General features: G+C 40.8%; 1 protein-coding gene across 1 annotated transcript in view; it reads right to left on the reverse strand.

The window, feature by feature from the left end:
- The window catches only part of RAI14 (retinoic acid induced 14), a 180,533-nt gene that overhangs the window by 52,911 nt on the left and 104,123 nt on the right, over positions 1–23,499 (reverse strand). Inside the window, 1 exon segment of the mRNA XM_078153225.1 lies at positions 10,628–10,758. Within this exon segment, the coding sequence (XP_078009351.1) occupies positions 10,628–10,758 (131 nt within the window).

The raw sequence follows: 23,499 nt of genomic DNA on the forward strand, positions 1-23,499 counted from the left end.
GCAGTGCACAGACGACAACAATTTTGTCATGAAATAGACTTCATCCACTTACCACTTGGATGAAAAAAATTTAAGCAGTAATAGGAAGATGTGAGGAGCAAATAAATAATAAACACAATGAAATCTTGTATTCTCTATAACTTTTAGTCAGCTGTGATAGTGAAGATGTGATTTACTTTGGAATATCATTTGTAAAAGCCTTCTAGAACCCTTTTTATGTGGGATGATTCTCACAAAAATTTTATGTGCATATGAAAGTAAGCATATGGTACAGTAGTAGCTAGTATTTTCTAAGTTGCCTTAAAATATATATTAATGAAATATATAATAAAAATATACTAATAATAGATATTAATGTTGTTAATAATGTTAATAATCTTCCTCCCTAGAAAAAATTTGTGAAATGGCCCTCACTACTTATTTCACTGCCAGCATAGATATCTTCTGTACAGATTTGCTTCTAATTAGGCTGATTTGTCTATTTTTGCTCTCTTTAAGAGTGACATTTCTAGCTCTTCCATTACAACTTCTGAGAGTATGATAAAAGGGTTCAAGGAGCTCTACTGCCCTTGATGTTGAAAAGTTTTTAAGAAAAATCTCTTCAAGTCTTTTTTCTCTATGTTGCCTTCCTTCCATTTTAATTCTTAAATGCCCTTAAGATGACTGCTTCATTACTATCTACATTCTTCCCAAATTCTTTGCTGTGAGATTTTTCAAATGAGTATTTTAAACCAATGCTGTCTTTGGCTGCCACCTCTTTTAGTTTGGTAAATAAGCTGTGTCCACTGACTGAGGCACCTTTGGGGGTGGTCTTTGGGATTCTTCTGGTCTCCTTGTTATGGCAACTGATTTACACTGGTTAAACTTTTGTATGAAATTATTATAGTTCGTAGCTATATCCTTTCTTTCATCTATTACTCAATTTTCATTATGGATGACTTGTTTGAAGCTGTGGTATATGATTGTAATGGAACACTATTATGCTATAAGAAATGACAAGCAGAATGATTTCAGAAAACCCTGGAAAGACTTACATGAACTGATGCATATTGAAATGAACAGAACCAGGAGAACATTGTACATAGTGAGTGAAATATTGTTCAATGAAGAATTGTGAATGACTTGGCTATTCTCAGCAATATAATGATCGAAGACAATCCCCAAGGACTAATAATGAAGCATACTACCCACCTCCAGAGAAAGAGCAAATATTGTTTGAATACAGACTGAAGCATGCTATTTTTCACTTTCTTTCTTTCATTTTTTTTCTTTTATTCAAGTCTTCTTGTACAAAATGACTAATATGGAAATGTTTTACATAACTGCACATGTATAACCTATATCTGATTGCTTACCATCTTGGGAAGCGGGGGAGGCATAGAATTTGGAACTCAAAACTTCAAATAAAAATGTTAATATGAAAAAAAATGAATGCTTTCTTTGAACAGATTAAGACTGAGTTGTTGCAACTGTAGGCCATAACTTTGTCTCATTTTTATTTATTCTTTCTTCTAGTTTGAACTAATTTTGTTCTTTGCTCCAACAAAGATCGTGGCCTTAAACAAATAATTGGATCAGGAATGACTCCCACATATTTATGAAGTATTTCCTATTTTTTAAATATAACCAATTTCAGTCTTTGTGAAGTTAGTAGAAATAACCGTTGCCAGCACTTAACAATTCTTCAGTTAGCTGGGACCATACTCAAAGCTTATCCAGCTTGGGAGAACCTAAATGAGCTATAGCCTTCAAGAGTCCATGGTCAAGTCCATATGACTCCGTGTATCTGAGTAAGACTCTAAAAACTTTCTTTAACCCAGTATTTAATTTTATTTAAAATACTACTCTGAAATATATCAGGGTTAGAAAAGTCCACTATTTGACTGTATTCCTAAAGTATCCTCCTCCCTTCCCCAATCACTTTACAAAATCATTTTACAAAAATATTTTTTAACCAGAGATATAAAGCAAAAGTCCCATAGAAAAGATTCGTGAGTTCAGGGACCTTGGATTTATTTCAGCTTCATGAAGTCACTTAAAATATTTAATAATTAAGTGATGAGGGAAAGCAAACTGACCTAATAAAGCAGAGGTTTTTCACCTCTTTTTGAGTCCTGGACCCTTCTGGCATCTGGTGAGGCCTATGGATCCCTTCTCAGAATAACATTTTTAAACACACAGGATTGCAAAAGAAACAAATCGTGTTGAAATAGTTATTAAAATTTAAAAGAAAAAAAGTTCATAGACCCCAAGTTAAGAACCCTTGTATAAAGTCATGCTTTCAAACAGCAGAAAGGGCAACCACAAAATGTGTTGTGTGTGTATATATGTGCTATGAAATGTGGCACAAGTATTCGCACTATGTTGTTTCAAACACAAACTGGACCTGCTAAATTACTTAGTCTGCCTGTTCCTAAGACAAACACACACTACTTTAATTAAGTTCACATAGAAATGCAGAGGAAAAATCTACTGAAGTAATTATAAACCTCTGGGGTAAGAGGTTTCAAGGCTCTGATATCCTCCCACTTCCTCCCATCCACCATAGAAACAACACAGATGCATCAAAGTGTGGCCAAGTGGAAGGGCAACAGCATAGCCTTGAGGTAGCCCATTTCTACACCATGGCCTATTTTATTCCCTTTTGACCCAAGCCACCACACCTCCTTCTCTCTTAGGAAAAAAAAAAGTGTTCGGTCTATAGAAGAGAACTATTCCTCACTGGGCTTCTCCAAAGAAATGGAAAAGTCTGAGAAGCCACCCATCTGGTTATTGACCTGGCTGAGCAGAAACAGAGGTCTGTGGTGAATGTCTGGAGAGACAGCTGCTTTTGTAATTGCCACCATATTCTGGGAGTTTCTGGGCCAAGGGTGGCAGTGGATCTAAGAATTTCTTCCCTGAAGTTCTGTAGGAAATTTGGGGGCTAAAGCGCCAGCATGACAGTGTGTGTGACACATATCTAAAGAGAAGGCCTTGGGGAAACTCCCACTCTCCTGGTTCCCAAGTCAAACTAACCCTGAGTTAAGTTACACAGGAGAAACTGGAAATTAATAAGTATTTGAATGTCTCCTCTCCCTTCCCCCTTCCTGTCCCCCCAAATAAGGAAGAACAGATAAATAAAGGACCGGCCTGGGAGCCAGGAAAAGCCTGGGTTCAAATCTCTACCTTCATACACACTGGCAAATCACTTGAACTCTTAGTGATTTAGGAAGCTCTCTTGGACTATGAGCTACAGAGAAGGTTGTGACCTGTGCTGAGAGAGGAGATTATCTTAGCAGGTGCTCTCCTCCATCTCTCTGGCATTTTCTCTGGCTGTCCCCCATGCCTAGGATGTTCTTCCTCCTCCAATCTGCCTACTGATATCCCTGGCTTCCTTTGAGTCCCAACTAAAATGCCTTTCTTTACTGCAAGCCTTCCCCAACCCCTTTTAATTCTACTGCCTTCCTTTACTTCCATTTACCCTGTTTATAGCTTGCTTTGTCAATATTCGTTTGCATGTTTCCTCCCTCATTAGATAGTAAGCTCCTTGAGGGGAGGGACTGTCTTTTGCCTCCTTTTATATCTCTGGGGTTAAACACAGTGCCTGGCACATAGAAGGAGCTTAATAAAATCTGACTGGTTGATGGAATCAAAGGTCCAGCCCTCATCCCTAGCCTTAATTCCTCCCAAAATGAACCATGTAAGAGGTACTTTTAAAAGAAGCTCAAATTTCTGCTTTGAGTCTAGTGTTTGGCTACGTTCTATGAGGGATACAAAAGTAGAATATGTATGGTACAGCAATTATCCTTAAGGATTGGAGAGACAGATGATGAATCTGAGACCCAGAGAGATTAAATAATCTGCCCAAGGTCACACAGGTCCTCTGACTAAATCCCCTGCTATTGATGTGTATCTCCTTGAGGGCAGGAACTGCGCTTCATTCATGTTTCTCTTTGTATTCCCAGCCCCAGCACTATGCTTGACACAGAGTAGGAATTTAATAAATGTTTGTTGGTCAACTACCTGACCTTCAAGAACTGTTAAGATTTTGGATTGATGAAGGAGAGAGAAGAGAGCATTTCAGGAAAGGGCAGCATGATTATATTCCCTAAGGTACTTTTGGCATGGACTTTTAAGATATACAGGTTTGCTATTTTGGGAGGAAGGGGGTCTTGAGGTAAGTTATGTAACTACCAGAGGTAACTAAGTGGGGCAGAATTATGGAGCTCTTTTGATTCTAGAAAGTTGGACAACAGAGAGCCATGGCAGACCCTAAGTGGGAAAATGACCCTTCTCTCCCTCCAAAAAGGTTTAACCCAAGATCTAGTTAGAAGAAAGGTATTACTCTTATTTCTGCTTTGCAGGAGGATGAACTGATGGGGGAAGGACAGGAAGTTGCCTGGGGCCATAAAGACACTCTCAGAGACCACAGACGCAAGGTTTGGCAGGGAATGCAACAATCCATGAAACAAAGAAAGGTCAAAATGACTCTCAGTTCTGTGCTCCTTTTTGCTCCTTCAGTGATGGAGGTACAAACTCAATGATTATCTTCATTTTATAGATGGAGATACTAGGGTTTAGGGGTCAGAACTGGTTTGCCTGAGGTGTTAGTGGGGCCAGGATTTGAACTCCAATCTTCTATTGTAATTCCAGCAGTCTTAACACTGCAAACTACTGGGCTCAAGCACTGACTCTACTATCAGGGATAGACTGCTTTGATTGGTTATGGTTTCAGAAATGCTGCTAGCAAATTTCCAGTTCAAGTAATTTGGTATTAAACCAATTCTGTCTGTATTTTTAATAAGTGGACCCATATGAAAAATACAAGGTAGGAGCAAAAATCTCTAAAGGTTAAGAATCAGAATCTTCTGCAAGTGTGAGATGTCATGAGCCCTAGCACAGAAACACTGAAATTAGACTGTTAAATAAAAATAGAGAAGTGTAGATTTTCAAAAACTTGCCTCATTAACTAGGCGCCCAATTGACTGGGGTTCAATACAAACAAAGAACGGTTAGTTAACCTCCGCTTTGTACAATATGGACAGGGAAGAGCTAATTCATACTGAGCTTTTCAGATATGGGCCTCTGTGACACTAAGGATATTGGATTTGAATAAAAGCACGGAGACAAGGACTTCATGATGGTGCCTTGGGAGAAAAATCTATCACATACGGGGTCAGAGGCAGGGACTGGAAACCTGGCACCGCTACTAACTTACCCAAGTAAGCTTGGGCAAGTCACATTCATTTTCAGGGTCCTCAGTTTCTTCATCTATAAATTGAAGGGGTTGGACTAGATAATCTTTAAGGTCCCCACTGGCTCTAAATTACCCATGATTCTACGAGCATGGCTAGAAAACTCAGAAAGCGTGCCAGCAAGGTTACCTGTATTCCACTCCACTCATCTGCTGCTATGCTGAGTTTCAGCTTCAGTAAACAAGATGTCCCTCCACTATCACTTCTAATCTTACTACCACAGGCTAACTCTAGCCTTGATTGATATGACCTTCTTCAGTCCCCTCTCCCCTTCCACTGAAGGGCTAGAGAGTGGAATACCGAACTCCTCCCAATGCCTTCCTTCATAGAGGGCAGAATCTGGACTTTTCAGCCCACTCCATTCAGCATCTACTGCTTTGCCTGGTTTCAGGATGCTCCTGTGCTGGGCTCCTTGAGGGCAAGACCTGTCTTTCTTTTTATTAATTGTATCTCCATTGCTTAACAAAATGCCTGGCACATAGTAGCCACTTAAAACGTTTACTGGATTATACCTCTCTCCACTGACTGAATAACAGATAAAAGGTTTGAGATGAATAAAATTCCATGAAGGAAAAAGAGGCTCAGATTTGAAAGATATGGCCTTTGCTAGAGGGCAATGCACTGGAAAAACAATATTCTTCTACTTCCTTTATTATTTTGCTCTAATAACTTTCTACCTTAACAGTGTTATCTAGTGGAAAAATGCTACACTTGGAGCTCAAAAATGCAAGTGCTGATCCTGATTCTATGACTAATTCAATGTTTACTGAGTGCCTGTGTGCAAGGCACACAGTTCTGCCAATCAGTTAAGCCTATATTATGTGCCAAGAGCTCTGCTTGGCATTAGGGAGACAAAGACAAATAAGAAACAGTTCCTGCCCTTAAAGAGCTTCCATTCTATCAGAGAGAACAACATGTACACAATAAATATGTATTAAACGTATATAAGGTAATATGGGTGGGGTTAGAGGCAAAGCCAGAGGGAATCAGGGAAGGCCTCCTGGACCAAGTGGTGTTTGAGCTAGGCAGGGTGCATGCATGCTGGAGCATGGGGGTGGGGGGTGGGGGGTGGGAATAGCCTGGGCAAAAGCAGGGGGATGAGGGAGGGGATAGCATGTGGAAGGAACAGCAAGAAATCTAGTACAGCTAAACTTTGGAGATGAAGAAGAGTAACGAATAAGTCTGGGAAAGTACTGGAGCCAGGTTAAATACCAGAGAAGTTTGTACTGGATCCTAAAGGTAAAAGAAAGCCATAGGCATTTATTGGTCAGGATTACTATGTGAAGTCTCTTCAAGACAAGTCACAACCTTTATTATTCAGTTTCCTTATCTGCAAAATGAGGATTACAAAGAACTGTGATTGCACATAGTTTGGGCCCAGATTGGCTCAGAATGAATGTAGACAGAATTGTTTGTTTTGGCCAGAAACCAAGAAGGTCTTCCCCTCCCAAATTAATTTATTTTAAAATATTATTTTTATTAATTTTTTTTAATTTTTAATGAGGTAAAGAGGCTATTCTCTGCCTCAATTTTTATTAAGCCTCAATCACTGAATGGGTGTTGCCTTAGTCAAATTGAGACCTTAAAGTTAAAGACCATCTGGCCACTGGACCCAGATGGCTCAGGAGGAGAAAGTGAGGCTGGCGAGAGCCTCTTTGCAGAGCCCTCCCTCACCTAAATCCAATTCACTTGCAAGTTGTGGTTTCATCTTCCTGACTTCATGGCCCTCTTCAAGAAGGAAGGACAAACAACAACAGGGGGCTCCCAGTGATGAACTCTGGCATCTTCTGTTCAGGGCATGGGGCAGGTAGGTGGCACAGTGGATTGAACACCGGCCCTGAAGTCAGGAGGACCTGAGTTCAAATCCAGCCTCAGACCAAACACTTGACACTTAACTAGCTGTGTGACCCTAGGCAAGTCACTTAACCCCAATTGCTTTAAAAAAAAAAAAAGAGTCTCAGGGCACAGGTTCTTAACCTGGGGCCCTGGATCCAGGTTTTTAAAAAATATATTTTGATAACTGCTTTTCAGCATAGTTGGTCTCCTTTGTAATCCTATGTATTTTATGAATTGAAAAACATATTGAGAAGAGTTTCATAGACTTTAGAGGTAGGTACGTGAGACAAAAAAGGTTAAGAATGTCCGTCTTAGAGGGTTATCAGAAGCACCGAAAGATTAAATGACTTGCATAACAATCAGTATGTGACGGCATCAAACTGGTGATTAAGTACTTTAAAAGTAAGGGAAGTGCAGGAGCACTTGCTTGTACCCACACAAGTTTTATTCGGTAAGCATTCCACAAATCATTCCAACCTTAGCCATCCAATAAATAATATGCTTTGAGAAGCAGTAGGGTGCAGTGGAAAGACTGCTAGAATTACACTGTAAGAGTGGAGTTCAAATCCTGGCCCCACCACAGGCAAAGCAGTCGTGGCCCCTGAGCCCTAGTATCTCCATCTGTAAAATGAAGATAATCGTTGAATTTGTACCTCAAAAGGGAAGGTCTTAATCTCCTTAACAGAATCTAATGGGGGCTTGGGGTGGGGAACTAGCAGCCTCCAGGGCACAGGTGGCCTTCTAGGTCCTTGGGAGTGGCCTTTTGACAGAGTCCAAAGTGTTACAGAACAAATCTTTTTATTAAGGGGATTTGTTCAGTGAAGTCTGAATAGCTCTCATGGACGCAAAGGCTACAGGAGTGAAATTAGGTAACCCAAAAAGTAGCATAATGGAATGTGAAGGTATGAGGGTCAAAGGGTCTCCCTTTGTCTTTTCTCTCCCTCCCTTTCTCATTCCTCTAGGACCTGGCTTTTGAATTTAAGATGGCTTTTTCCTACTGTCCAGGTCCAGGGCACCGGTGAGGGTCCAGTACTTCCATGGAGCAGGGTTACTGGGCCCAGAGTAACAACAATGGTGCAAAGCCATGGCCAGGTTTTTAGGAGCTATCTGCAATTGTCCCATAAACGACATTGGGGACTTATGCCATAGGTCTTCATACAAGTCCAGTGGGTGGTATTTAACACCAGTAACCCACGAAACACAAAACAGGATAGAGAGCTGCCTTGGAATCTGAAAGATCTGGGTTCAAGTACTACATTTGACACATACTGACTACATGCCCTGATCATGTCAGGATCATGAACCTCTCAGTGTGTCTCAGGTCACTCTCAAAAGGCACAAAGCATCAGAGAGCAGGGATCAATGATTGGCATTGGTAGAGGGGAGTTTTTCCTCAGAAGTTCCCTATACAGAGGAATTCACAGTTACAGTCAAAAACAAAAAACACACACAAAAATTTAATCCAGTTCATGTTTTACTCCTGAATTTCTCCTAACTTTCATGGGATCTAGAGGTGAAAGGAATCTTAGAAATTGTTTTGTTCAGCCCATTCACTTTACAGATGAAGGGGAAATAAAATAGAACACTCTCTAAGGACTTGGCAAAGCAGATGGTCTTTCTTGTCTACTGTTGGAAAACAATTTGTTGTCCTTGGATAAGAGACACCTGCGGCTTTGGCTGCATGTGACTCCAAACTTGCCATCTTAAATCAAATGGGGGTATTTAATGATTCTAAGATTTGGTCACCTCCTCTTCTTCCCTGACCTTGAACAGGGAATGTTTTCTCATTCCCATAAGAAACCCTGCCAGAATGGCAAACGCTGCCCCAGGAATGCCCCCTTTTCTCTTGGTTCATTCACCTTTACTCTACTCCCCTTTCTCCTGTGAAAGGTGTTGTTTCTCAATCCTAAACTGCAATACTGTGCTGCTAACTGGCTGAGTACTCTAAGCCAATGTGAAAAATTCTAATAGCCATATCTAACAGCCTGGAGATACGGGGCAGAAGCTGCTCCCAATGAGTTGTCTAAGTGTGCTCAAAGTCTTTCTTTTGAGTTTGGCTACTTGAATTATTTGATTCCCATTCAGATATAGCAGGTTGGTGAAATTCTCCCTAAGCTCTCCAGGAACTCAGGCTGAGAAATTCTCCAACAAAGATAGGGAAACTGAACCCCAGGGAGGTGAAAAGACCTCTATTTCCTTTGACTCCAAATCCACGGCTATTTTCATTTATACTGACCTGCCTCTTCCATTTGCACCTTCGTACTCTTTAGCTTAACATACCAGATCAAGGCTTTGCAAACTTTCTGAAGGAAACTTCTACTATTAGTAAGTAGGGAAAACTATAGAATGTTCATTAAGACTTACATTTTTTAATGAATTAGATTACAGTCACACTTTGCTCAAGGTTCCCCAACCAATGTTGTTTCCAAATAAATACATCATAACTAAATCCTGCGGTCAAGTCATGCAACTCCACTGTAATAGCACGTTGTGTCTTTGTAGAACCAATTAACCTGGTAGGGTGTGGTATGTTTCTCTCCAGGATGTACCCAAAGTCTTATTGTGTATTAAGCTGTTTAAAAAAAAAATAAAGCTGCAGTGACTTGTGCAACTCTGGCAAATGATAAGGCAACAAAATTTATAGGTTTGTACCCAATGAGTTACACAAAATAAATAACAGTAGTGGCAGTAGTTACAAATATTAAAGAAGCAATGTGATGTTGTAGAAGGAACAACGGACTCAGTAGAGACATGAATTAAATGTTCTATCACAACCACTCAGAGCCTAAACTTTCTTATCTGTAAAATGGAGACAATCCCTGCACATGCCTGGCTTCACAGGGCTGTTCCAAGGAAATCCCTCCAGAAACCTTAAGACACTTTATAAAGGTGAGCTACTGTTATTGAGGCTGCGGAGACCATTATTAAATTAAATTAAAAGGTCCCTTATCCTTTTTAATATGTAATGTTTAGAACTCAGGTCATGGCAAAACAATACTTTTCCCCTCACTAAGAAGCTCTGATACCACCTGTTCTCTGATTACAGTTGAGGACAAACATCATTACAAGATGAAGGCAACTGTATAGGGCACCCAGGTGGTACAGTGGCCAGTGCAGGACTTGGAGTCAGTGCAAATCTGAATTCAAATCCTACCTCAGACACTTATTAGCTGTGTGACCTTGGACAAATCACTTAGCCTTTTTTTTTTGCCTCAGTTTCTTCATCTGTAAAATAGGGATATTAACAGCACCTACCTCCCAAGGTCACTACGAAGATCAAATGAGATCACATGTCAAGTGATCTTAAAGGCACGATGTAAATGGTGGCTATTTTTGTTGTCGTTGCTGTTGTTTATAATAATAACTTAGAAGTAAAAGGGAAAGGAACGAGATTTAGCAGTAACAACCTCACACAAACTTATGGAAAGTTCACACAGATACTTGAAACCACTTGTAAAATAAATGTCATGTGGAATCCCAGCAAAATTCCCGGGACCCTAGCATTCCAGGGCATGAAAATCTTAACTAGCAAAGGCAAAGGTCAACAAAATACTCACGCAGTTTTGCCCTCGCTGTCATGCTTGGTGGCACAGGCGCCCTTCTTGCCCAGCAGGGAGGCCACCTTCTCTGCATCTCCATTCTCCACGGCCTGCAGCAGCCGGTCATCGTTCTTATTCCACTCATTGGTCTGTCAAGTGAGGAAAAGAAAATGGAATGAGTAGGCAAGATCAACGTTGGACATTCGAGTTCTTCCTGCATCTTTGTATCAGCCCCCCAAAGCCCAGACAAAAAGTTTCCGCAAATATATCAACTTGAAAAATACCTTTCCCTTCGCCATTCAGAAAAAAAGAGAGCTGCGTGTAAACAGAAAGCATGGACATATGTAACCTGAACAGTAACCACAAATTCTACATTAAAGCCGCTTCTTTAAAATTGTGCCTGCTGCCTCATGCTCCCCAGATGCCAGTTTACAGATTAGCTCAAATTCTAGCCAACCTTTAGGGCTGCTCCTGGAGATGAGCCTTCTTTGTCTTGAGGTCCAAGGTTCACCCGGTGTGAATACGTCACAGACGCAAATCTACCTAACAACCCTGGGATACGAGAGTTTTCAGAGATACAATTGTGTTTACAGCTTCAATCCAGTCACACTTTCTGGCCTTTGTTTACCAATCCCAAAGCTGTGATCTGCATACTAATTGATCCTAGGAGGCCGAGCCAACAAGGTCCTGCAGGCAGAAATAACTGCAGGCACCCCAACTACCCCTTCCCAAAGGCAAAATAATTCCTTTCCTTATAAGTCACTGCAACACATTCCCATGCACAGATGGTATCTACTCTCTCCACCCTCCCCCAATTTCAAGTATATTCTGTTAGAATCACTCCTCACGAGCCAACTCACCAGAGACAATCCAAGTAAACGCTGAAGGTACGGCATGGTTGGCAGTCAACACATTCAGGTTTCAGAACCTGCAGCAAATAATCAGATGGGGGAGGGACTTAAGCCCAGCAACCAACAGGATAAGAGAGGGTGGGCCAGGGCTTGATTTATACCAGGCTCCCACTTGTCTTTGTTTTTGGACACAGCTGCTGATAATGAAAGCATGGAAAGTAGCTGCTGCCGCCCAAAATAGGTCAGTCCCCAAAGAGGTCTCCAGATGTCCAAGAACTTGGCTGAGAAGAGACATCCTAAATGAAACCTTTCCAATTTGGGGGGAGTTACTCACTGGCTTCTGTTACATTTGGAAAATGCCTGGTTTTCCTAAGTCTACACAATCTGGAAATTACATTGCAGTAAATTTCTATCCTTCCAGACATCATTTACATCTTCAAGGTTCTCAAACCTGTTGTCATAGCAAAGAGTTCTGGTCAATTAAAGCCTCATTTTGTTTGCTTATCAAGATTATCATCTACATGCAATGTTAGACTGCATTCCCTGATAATTTACCCAGACATATAATAAATGGGTGAAAAAAGTTAACAATCGTATGTTCTGTGCCAGGCAGTGTGATGAACACTGAAGATCCAAATTAAAAAACAGGACAGTTCCTGCCCTCAGGGATCTTACATTCTAATGGGGGAAACAACACATTGTTGGGAGCTGGTGGCCAGGGAAGGGAGCTATGGTCTGGAAAGTCACATGGATGGAGAGTGGAACAAAAGGACAGTCAATTGACATGGGCTTTCTAGAAGTAATGGCAGTGTTGACCACAAGTCATTTCCCTCAATAGGGAAAGTTCAAAGGCTATGAACAAAGGATCTAGACTCAGAGCCCAAGTAAACTTAACAGATTTTTGAAATGAGACCTTCCCTACCTCAACCCCCTTGGCATAATTTTCACTGATGAAGAAAGGGACATTGGTCATCAAGTGACTTGTCCAAGGTCAAATAAAATCTCCAGAGTTGGTCTAGTGCTCTGATTCTACTCTTGATATTCCCTATGCTTAAACTGTACTCCCTTTTCCGGCTTTAATGAACAGAATTCTTACCTATCCTTTAAATGCCACCTCCTCCATGAAGTCATTCCTGACCACCCCAACCAAGCATCCTAGATGGTAACAATCTTACACCTTTGCTTTGAATCCACTTATCAGGTAATGTGTATCACATGTATCTGTGCCTTCCTCCCCCCAGCTGCAAATTCCATGACAGTAGAGACCTACTAAGTGTTATCTAAACTTTGTATTCCTCCCTACACACCCTGTAACCCCCAGCCACATAGTACAGCATAGCACATAGTAGGTAGGTATTTAAGTCCTGTTGCTGTGAAAATCATTTAGGAGCTTTTCCTGATCTGAGACAACCAAGCTAAACAAATTTGGGGAGATCAAAAGGAGAAAAAGCAACAGAAAAAACATGGGTTACTTATACCCATTTAGGAAACAGCCGGTGGAGCGATTCTCTTCTTTACACCAGACTGCAATGGTTGGCAGCAGACTGCCCCCCAACCTGTGCAGTGGGTAGCAACATTTTCAGGCTATCACCAGCTAAATCCTTTAGAAGCGCCTCTTGAAAGTACCCGAGACAGCCTGAACTGTGTAAGGCGAACACACCAGTTGCTTGCTATGCACAGCTGAAGCCTGCAAAAGAAGGCGTTCGTTGGTTTCCTTGTGAACACCAGTGTTGGGCCAGGCATCTTATTTCTGTATGTGAGAGCTACTCAAACTTTAGGAGCTCCCAGGAAGAATTCCTTTTCATTTAGAGCCACTGACCATCTCAAATCACAGCTTCCTATCCTATCCATTTATCTCCAAAGAGGACATCACCATCTCATCTCACCTAGATGATAAAGAAGGCTTCCTTCCAGCCAGCAGCACAGGAAGAGCTGTAGCCTGCAGCATCAGAAGGTAGCAATGGGAAAGGAAGCCTCCTATTTCCTCTGTTTACTGGCGAGTACCAACAATAACATGCTGCTGTATACTTTGCCCTAGACTAAATTTCACAGTAAATTTGACTAATAAACAAAAATTTATCTCAAGATATAATTTTAAATCAGTGAGTTTCTAATGACGCTGCTTCAAAAGGAAAAGTACTCAGTGTCTTTTAGGATTTTCCTTACCTGAGACAAATTAGTGTGAGGAAAACAAAACGGATGAAGTACAGTAAGCTACACAAGAGTTACTTACACTCATTTAGGAAATAGCTTTCAGGGTCATTCTTTCATTCAAGAAGCATTTATTTTATTTACATCCATCTAGGAAGCAGGCCTCTGAAAGATTCTAGTCATTCTGTCATTCAAGAAAGATTTATTTAAACACTCACTATGTTGCTGGCACATAGGTAGGCACAGAGGATATAAAATGAAATTGTTTCTGCTCTCAAGATGCTTGCATTCCATGGGAGGTGGGGAGTGACACAATATGTACCCATATAAATACAAAATACACTCAAAGTAATTTTTTGGGAAAAGGAGAAAATACTACCAACTAGGGAAATTAGGAAAGTCCTTATGTATTATTAAGGCCTAGGGTAGAATCTGACCCATTGGAGAACAGAAATTAATTTTCCTAAAATCAGTAACATAGGGAGAGCTTTAGAAAGTTCAACTAGAATAGCAAACAGCAAGAAAAAGTAAACTGATACTTGCTAGTAAAGAAATGCACTCATTTGGGAAAACATGATTCAAGAAAAATGAAACGTCAATTCCCTTACTAGCAAGTGAATAGCCATTTACTATTTTTTGCTTTTTGCAAGAATTCCTTAAAATAACAACGTCCTTTATATACCTTTATATAACTTTAAAGTTTGCAAAACCTAAAGCCAAATACTGATCCTTTCCCTTTTGTTTGAACTTTTGCTAGAATTTAGCTTCTTGAAATGTATTGCCACATATACATGCATCTACATGTGCACATACATGCAAACAACTCAACTGACATCTGGAATTCAGTAGAGGCAGCAGAAGCTGGAGAGGAAGGAAAGACAGCTCTATCTATACTGGGAAATGTCTGGGTACCTGAGAGAGAAGAGGACAGAGCCAACAAAGGAAGGAGGAAGGATACAGGCTAGGAAGGGAAGTACTGGAATATATCATGCAAAGGAGAAAGCAGTGAAGGTGTTTCAACAGCTAAGCTTCACTTATGGAATTTCCACAGGGATTGAAAAGGGTATCACAATAAAAATCTGTGATAAAGGGAAATTAAGGCACGGAGTTCCAAGTATGATCAATTTATTAGCAGGCTAACAACTGCAATAAAAGAGATCCAAGACAAAGTGGGATGAAGGGCCCTAATAATAAGTCTAATATAGGAAACCTCATTATGAACAACTGGCTTTCCAAGATGTGGTACTGTTACCCAGACAGCCACTATTAGGCCTAAGGGGAAGCTGATGCTTACATAGCACTATACTCTAGTCATGGGTCAGGGAGCTGTTTATACTAATAATAAGCTTTGGAATTCACAACTGGCCATTTCATATCCCCTTTAAAAGCCACAGCTTTGAGGGCATCACTTCCCTCATTCCCTGCTATAGTCCACTGAGATTTTCCTACCTCTTCCATTCTTGTCAGTCAATATACATTTACTAAAGAACTACTGAATGTCAGGTTATGATGCTAAGCCCAAGGAATACAAATATGAAAAAAGAAAGCCAATCCCTACCTTCAAGAAGCTTACATTCTAATACAGGAAGTCAACACACAAAAGGAAACTGAAAGCAGTTTGATGTGCGGAGTAAAGGTCCCCAGAGGCATGATGGAGACTAAAGTTCAGAGGAGTGTAGCTGAATGGAAAAGGAAGAGCTAGCTGGCCTGATGGAGTTTCTGGGAATTCATGAACTCTGCCCTCTAATCAGAAGGGGCCTGGGGACAAGGAGTACTAATGAGGTGTGAGTTCCAGAGCTGAACTGATCTTCAAATATGAAGAGGATCCTGGGGTAGGATGGATAAGTCCAAAGGAACACAGCTTAGTAGGAAATAGAGAGTACTTGCATATAATGTCTATCCAAGGAGAGGGACAATGTTCCACGCCAAGAATTCCACTGTCCTCTACTGGATGAGCCTAAAGAGATGTCGAATAAATATTGTCAGCATCACTGCACTTTGGAATCAGACCATGAATCTGGTCCCTTGGTGGAGCGGTTCTTCCTTAGTTGAAATCAGTTATAAATGCCCAAATGGACTTGCTTACCAACTCATCTTGTTCAATCTTCTACCATAAGGTAGGCTGATACCAAAACTGTCTAGTTCAGAAAAATATTTAAATTGAAGATCTCTACAACATTTCAAAATAACCCATTTCTCTCTCTAAAGACCATGCACCTACCTTACCAATATTCTTACATGCTGTTCAGGAGGACAAATTCTCTGCCCTATCACACCCAGTGTCATTAGTGCCCCTTTATGTAGGCTAGGTTCAGCAAACTCAAACTTGATAAACATTTCTGAAATCCTTACTATGTGCCAGGCCCTCTGCTAGGCACTCAAGATTCAAAGATAAAGATGAAAAAAAAAATCATTGCCTTTACAGAGCTTGCATTCTACTGGAAACAGATTTAAGGAAATGGTTTGGAGTCAAAGGATCCCTAGTTTTGCTACTTATTAATTCAACAACTATGCACATGCTGTTTCCAATACTTAGACCTTCCTTCTCCCTTCCTCATCCACCCATTGAAAACCTGCCCATGTATCCTTCAAGATCCAGCACAAAGTACCACTAGCTCCTCAAAGTCTTATCTGATACTCTCAGCACACACTAAAATCTCTTTATTCTCACAAATACTACAGCACTGGCCATCTGTATCACATAACCTACCATTTGTTCGCACACAATCTTACAGGGCTCTCCGACTATTTCATATGTGTTCATTCTGTCTTCTCAACTAGTTTATGGTCAACTAGAATACAGCGGCTGCGATTCCATTGACTGCCAGTACGATCTTAGGCCCCTCTCTCCTCTTACCCAGTCAACTCTCTGGTTCTCATCTACAAAATGAAGGTGTTAAATTAGGCTTCTTCTAACTCTCACATTCAAAACTGTCATGGAAGTCTCCAATACAGGACCAAAGATTTAGAGCCAGAAGGTCATCTCATCCAAATCCCTCATTCTATAGGTGAGCAAACTAAGACCCACAGACTGATTTTCCCAAGGTCATAGAGTGACAGCACCAGGATTAAAACTCAGGTCCTCTAATCCTAAATTGATTGTTCTTTTGTATCTAACAGGTTGCTTTCTGAACTACCAAGTATTTAATGAGCATGCTCCTGTCTGGCACTAAGATCAAAGAGGATACTGAATTGCTGTTCAATTGGTAAAGAGCTATATAAATGTTAGCTATAATAGTGCTTGGTGGCTAGGTGGTACAGTGGATAGTGCCAGGTTTGAAGTCTGGAAGACCTGAATTCAAATCTAGCCTCGTGCACCAATTATGTAACCCTGGGCAAGTCACTTAACCCTGTTTACCTCAGTTTCCTCATTTGTAAAATGAGCAGGAGAAGGAAATGGCAAACCACTCCAGTATCTTTGCCCAGAAAACCCCAAATGGGGTCACAAAGATTCAGATGAATGAATAGTACGTAATAGTGCTAGAGGAATGATTTTTGCCCACAAGGGATTTACAACCTCTTGTTAGGTTCACATGGCAGAAAGGCAAGTATCTTTTCCCCTACCTTCTATTCTACCTACCGTCACTGAAAAGGAAAAAGTATGGTCAAGTGGAAAGGGATTTGGTATGGGTATTCAAGAAGCCTGAATCCTAATCTCAGCTCTGCTGTCTACAGACTATCTCATCTTTGGGCACACTGCCTTCCCTCTGGGTCTCATTTTCCTCAGCTGTTAAAAAAAGGAAATTGAATTGGATGACACTCAGACCTTGAAACACTCACACTCTAGGACTCTGATTATCAGTGACTGGGAATTCCTTGAACATACCCCCAATAGCTGGTCTCTGGAAGCTTAAGATCTATGATAGGAAATCCATTATCCTTTAAGGAGAAGATAATACCTGGAACCAAAACTCAAATTATTCAGTTTTCGATCCCACTACCTACATCATGATAAGTCACTGGTAAAAATGCTTTACAAACACTTAAAATGTCTCAAGAGAAACAAACCTTAAAACAAATACTTTACTAGCAAGACCCCCCTTTCCCAGGAACTGTTTAAGAGCATGCTATTTCAGCTAAACACATTAGATTGCATTTGCAAATTTAGGAGGCCATATGTTACGTTCCAGAACTGTGTGTAATGCCTTAGCTATGAAGAAGGAAGCAACGTGTGAGCCTTGCAAGCCTTACCCTGAATGTGGCCTTGAAGCATTTTAGACAAGAGACCAAAAGTGAGGCTTTCCATAGCTCTTTCAGGGCTTCCCACCAGAGCTAACATTTTTATAGCTCTCCCAATATTAGTTATGTTAGCAACTGAGCAGAAGTCTAATTCCTTCTTTGATGCTAGTTACCTTAATATAATTTTAACCACACCCCTTTTTGCTCTCCTTAGCTTTCTTCCCTAGACATCAATTTATTCTGAATTTTAGCACTTACTATTATTATTCTTGCCATATTGTAATCATTTCTCTTACCTGTCCTTATTTCCATTGTCAGTACATGACAGACATTTGCTGTCTTAATGGTTTCCCCTATTGAACGCTGGGCCCTCTCAAGAGACTTGTCTTCCAGGGCAGCTAGGTGGTGCAGTGGATTGCGCCTGGCCCTGAAGTCAGGAGGACCTGAGTTCAAATGTGGCTTCAAACACTTGACACTTATTAGTTGCACGCCTGGGCAAGTCACTTAACCCCATTGCCTAGCAAAAAAAAGAGAGACTTGTCTTCCCAACATCTGGGGTAACAGACAAAATAAAAACCTTTATAATGACCACAGGGCACTGAAGCTGTACACAGGCAGCCCTTCAAACAGCCAGAGCCCTAATTACCTTCTGTGACTAAGTTTGATCACTTGGGCACAGAAAAACAAGCTTTTTTTCTTTCCTCCTCTTGCAAACAAACTTGTTAACAAAGCTATGCAACCCTAAACCTAAACTGTCAGACCGGAGAGAATATACTGATGAAAGCTAAGGGAAAGAGCTATTTTGACTTCCTTTATGAAAGATGCTGAGGCTTTGATTTTTCATTTCAGTGGCCCAGTTCTTCTGATTCCAACTCAAAGAACAGCTAAGGTACTACTAGAGACTCTTACTCTCAGGGAAGAATTCCTTCCCTGTTCCCTGACACTCTGCTACTTCTTCATAAGTGATAATCAGTAAGGCTATGATGAAAGACCCATATGGTCCAAAATAAGAAGGAAGAAAATTTAAATGTAAAGAAAAGGGAAAACAAGAAAGTGACCTTCTGAACCAGAAGGAATGACATATCAAAATCTATTGTACTTCTGGAGCATCTACTGCGATGGGCACAGGAGAAGACGGATATAAAAAGAAGAGGGCTCAATTTCTGACCTGAAAGAGTTTACAATGTACTTAGAAAGATATGTGACACACAAGAAAAGATAGCCAACAATGCAAAGCAGATCACATTTAGGTACCAAATGCACGTCAGAGACATTAAGTATCAGGGGATCCAGAGGAGAAAAAGATTCAGATGTGGGGTAAACATGAATAAAGGGAGCTACCAGGAGTCTCAGATAGTTAAGAAGCCTCACCTTTTATGGTATGTGGGTCATGGACCCTTTCGGCAGAATGGTGAAGCATACAGACTCCTTCTAAAAATAATGTTTGTTGCTTACATTCAAAATGGAAAGAAATGCTAAATTTCAGCAAGATACCATGGAATATAAGGATATAACTTTTTTTTCCTCTTTAAGTTCATGGAGTTCTGTCACTCTTTGGAATGAAAGCTGTCTCCCCAGTGCCTAGCAGTGTTCAGTACCCAGGTAGCATTTAATTTATGCTGGCTGATTTTCACAATTGTCCAGGCAATAGTGGTGCCACAAGCTTGGATTCTCTAATCCATTCTGCCAGGAGGCTGAGACTGGCGGATCACTTGAGTTCAGGAGGTCTAAGATATATCGAGCTAAGCCCATTGTATGTTTCTGCAAAAGTCTGCAAAAACACCAATACAGTGAACCCTTCATCGCTCCAAGAGTGGGGGTGGGATAGGGTACCAGGCTGCCTATGGAGGAGTGGACTAGTCCATGTTGGAAAAAGGGAACAGGTCAAGTTTCTCATACAGATGAGAAGTAGAATTCACTCCATGAGTAAAGCCACTTCACCTACAACCTGGGTGACAAAACTGTAACAAACCAGCACAATAAAAGGAGTCCAGGCAAATGGTAACAAAGATCTCAACTAGAGAAGATGACTGATGCAAGAGAAAGGGGGTGGAACTATCTATGGAGGTGGAACTGGCAGGACTTGGCAAGGGATTGGCAGAAGGTAAGGGAATGGGAAGGGTCAATGATGACCCAAGGTTATAAATTAGGATGACTAGAAAGCTGTTGGTGTCATCACTGCAAACAGGGAATTTTGAAAGAGAGGTGAGTTTAGGGGGTTTGGGGTTTATTTAAAGTCAAGTTCAGGTGGAAATACCTTTTTTTTTTAAAAGCAAAGGATAATAATAGTTTTGTTTATGGCCAGGTTTAGTTACTACTTAGGCTCATTCTTGATAATTTCCTCTAACGTGACAGTCTCACATTCCACCCACACATTTTTACAAACACGTTACCCAAACATGCTATGTTATCATGTCGTAGTTATTCACTCTACATAATGCCCTCCTTGTTCACCCAGAAGCCACACAGTTGTTTTTGATGGGCAAATAAATTTCAACACCAGCTTCCCTTCCACTCTTAATATTCTAGTCTGTGCCTACCAGTTGCTACTAATAGAATTCAGTTTGATCTAGTCAAACCCTCCATTCTGCATTAGGTACACAGGACAGGAGCACAAGGAACCCAAGCCACGACTCGGTATACCAAAGCCCAGCTGTCCTTCCTTTTCTACCTTCTTGCTCTGAGAGGCACTGTTGATTAAGTAATTAAGTTAAATCCTTATTAAAGGAAATCAATTGGGTGTTCCCAAAAGCACTTCATCTAAGTCGCTAACACACAAGGGCATTTGATAGGAGGTAGGTAGCAGAGTCTATTCTTAGTGTTAAGTAAATATAAGAAAGAGAACAGCCCTCTCAGAAAAGAAAAGGATCACAGGAAAAACAAACAAAAAACCTTCCAACCTAGCAAGCCAGACAGAGTTGGGCTCTTAGATTTGGAGTCATCTGGATGATTCCTCTTCATGAGTTCAAGCCCAGTCTCAGACACTTCCTAGCTGTGTGACCCTGGGCAAGTCACTTAACCCTGTTTACCTCAGTTCCTTGTCTGTAAAATGAGCTGGAAAAGGAAATGGAAAACCACTCCTGTACCTTTGCCAAGAAAATCCCAAATGGGGGCACAAAGTGTTGGAACATGACTGAAAACTACAAAAACAAAGACTTGGTTCAAATCCCACCCTGCCACTTACTACCTATGTGACTTTGGAAAAGTTATTTAACCTCTCCAGGCCTGTTTCCTCATCTGTAAAATGGTTGGGGGTCAGGGGTAGGGGATAGAGATATTAGATGACCTTTAGAGTTTCTTTTCAGCTCTAACTCTTTGACTCTATTTTAGATGGAAAACAACACTGTATAGTGGAAAGAGTTTTGGGTCTTGGGACCAAAAGACCTAAGAAAAGAATGAATACCTGCCCCATCTTTAAGAAAATGCTAAGGCATGATAGTCCTGTGAATCAAGTGAGACAAAATTATGGCATGTAAGGTGCTGTGTAACTACATATAAGTATTATGAGTCAATCAGTAAGTAAGGATTTATTAAACACCTACTCTGTGCCAAACTTGATGCTAAGTGGTGGGCAAACAAGAAAATACAAATGATAGTCCCAGGCCTCAAGGAGCTTATACTCTAATGGAGGAAAACAGCACAAAAGGAAGCTGATGGGAGTGAGAGGAGAAAGAAAAGTACTTATCATGGGGGCCAAAAGGGGAAATTTGTAGGACTACAACTGAGTGGGAAGTAAAGAGCTGTCTGGCCTAGACATTCTTAAATAGGGATTCAGAATGGAGCTCTCTACCCTCCAGTCTGAGGGAGGGGCTCTAGGGCAGAGGGTATGGACGAGGGGTGAGTTTCTGGGCTATAACAAAGGGGTTACTGGGCATGATGGAGAAGTTCAAAGGAGGACAGCTGGGTGGGAAATGAAAGAGATTATTATTATGCAGGCTATCCAAATAAACTCTGTACAATAAAAGAGAAAGCCCAAATGACTGAAACAGAATATGAAAGTAGTCTAGACCTCAGTTTCCTCATTTATTAAACATGACAGTAGGACCAGATAATGTCTAAAGTTCCTTTCAGCTCCAGCTCCTATAATGTAAAAAGATCACATGGGGAAGGGGAAAAGAGTCAGCTTCATTCTAATCTAACCCTGGAAGTTCCCAATTCCACATGTCTTTTAAGCTCTTAAATCACACCCGATACAATATATGAACATTTGGTTTTATGCAAAAGAAATGGGAAAGGGTAATACAGCTGGGTGGTGCACTGGGCTTGGAATCAGGAAGCCTCATCTTTCTGAGTTCAAATCTGGCCTCAGATACTTACTAACTATGTGATCTTGGGCAAGTCACTTAACCCTGCTGGCCTCAGTTTCCCCATCTGTCAAATGATCTGGAGAAGGAAATGGCAAACTACTCCAGTATCTCTGCCAAGAAATCCCCAAACAGGGTCATGAAGAGCTGGACATGACTGAAAAACAATGACTGAACAACAAAAACAATACACTTTAAAGAAAGAATTCAGCATTTGCTCTTTCCACTAGCCTAGTACATTCAAAGCCAGACTTGGCTAATTAAACTGAGCTACCAATTTGAAAGAAATCTACCTGGAGCATAAAATGAAGTACACTTGTGACCTAAGCATGTTACATCTGAAACATGGATTTACTGGCCAACTTCTGATCACGAACAGATAAAACATTCCAAGACATGTCTGCCTATAATTCAAGCACATGCCAAAAGTATTCTAGGCATGCATTTGAGCATAACATGCAGCCCCAATTCTGACATTTTTCTCAGATTCAATGTGGTATAGTATAGATTTCATATGGAGTAGGTGTCTGGGTGCAGTTAAAAATAACTCCATTTCTTGTACAAGTTCTGCCTAAATAGAAAATAAGACCAAGTACATGTTCAGAGAGTGTGGCAGAATTTCAGGCACAGAGGTCTCAGGGGAATAAAGCAGCCTCAGCAACATGTTGGGACTTTAGAGTTGGAGGAAGGCCCCTCAGAGATCAACTAATCCAACCCCATTCATTTTATAAGGAATGAAACTGAGGCTCAACGTGGAAGAGTGACTTGGCCAGACTCACACAAACAATAAAAGGGAAGCTTTAAATGTGACTGGAACTCAAGTTTTCCATTTCCAAAGTTATGATCTTTCCAATACCCCATGCCCTTAAAGAAAAAAAAATCTGTTACAGATTTGTTGCACATTTCCTATTCTTCTCCATTAGCTCAGGAGGTGAGGGCAAGTGCTAATGAGGCCAAAGATTCAGTTCCTAGTTAGGATAGGAAACTTCTCCTAAGTGCAAACTCTATTGCATAGCTATAGATTGTCCATGCCTAACCCACAGCAGCTGCTGGCAATATACGTGAAAGCCCAGAAGGAAGAGGGTTCATATATCAGCAAAAGCTGCCATGATGGCCAGAAAAGTTTAACATATGGGCCCCCACAGAGTGTACGTACATCAGTAGCATCATCTTTCTGCATGGATACAGGCCCAGGTCCCATTCATTAATATAAAACTGAGTGTCAACTTATAGTCTGAAGACCAAATTACTAGGCCTACTTTAAGAAGCTACTTGCTCCATGATGTTCCTTTGTCATTCAATGAATACAAAACCTTGGACTAAAACCGACCAAATCCTCCATCATCATCATCATCATCATCATCATCTTTGCCAAAATGGGAAAAATGCCAATTTCATGACCATT

Source organism: Phascolarctos cinereus, unplaced genomic scaffold (assembly GCF_003287225.1).
Source record: "Phascolarctos cinereus isolate Bilbo 61053 unplaced genomic scaffold, phaCin_HiC Scaffold_4;HRSCAF=312, whole genome shotgun sequence".
Classification (NCBI taxonomy): Eukaryota; Metazoa; Chordata; class Mammalia; order Diprotodontia; family Phascolarctidae; genus Phascolarctos; species Phascolarctos cinereus.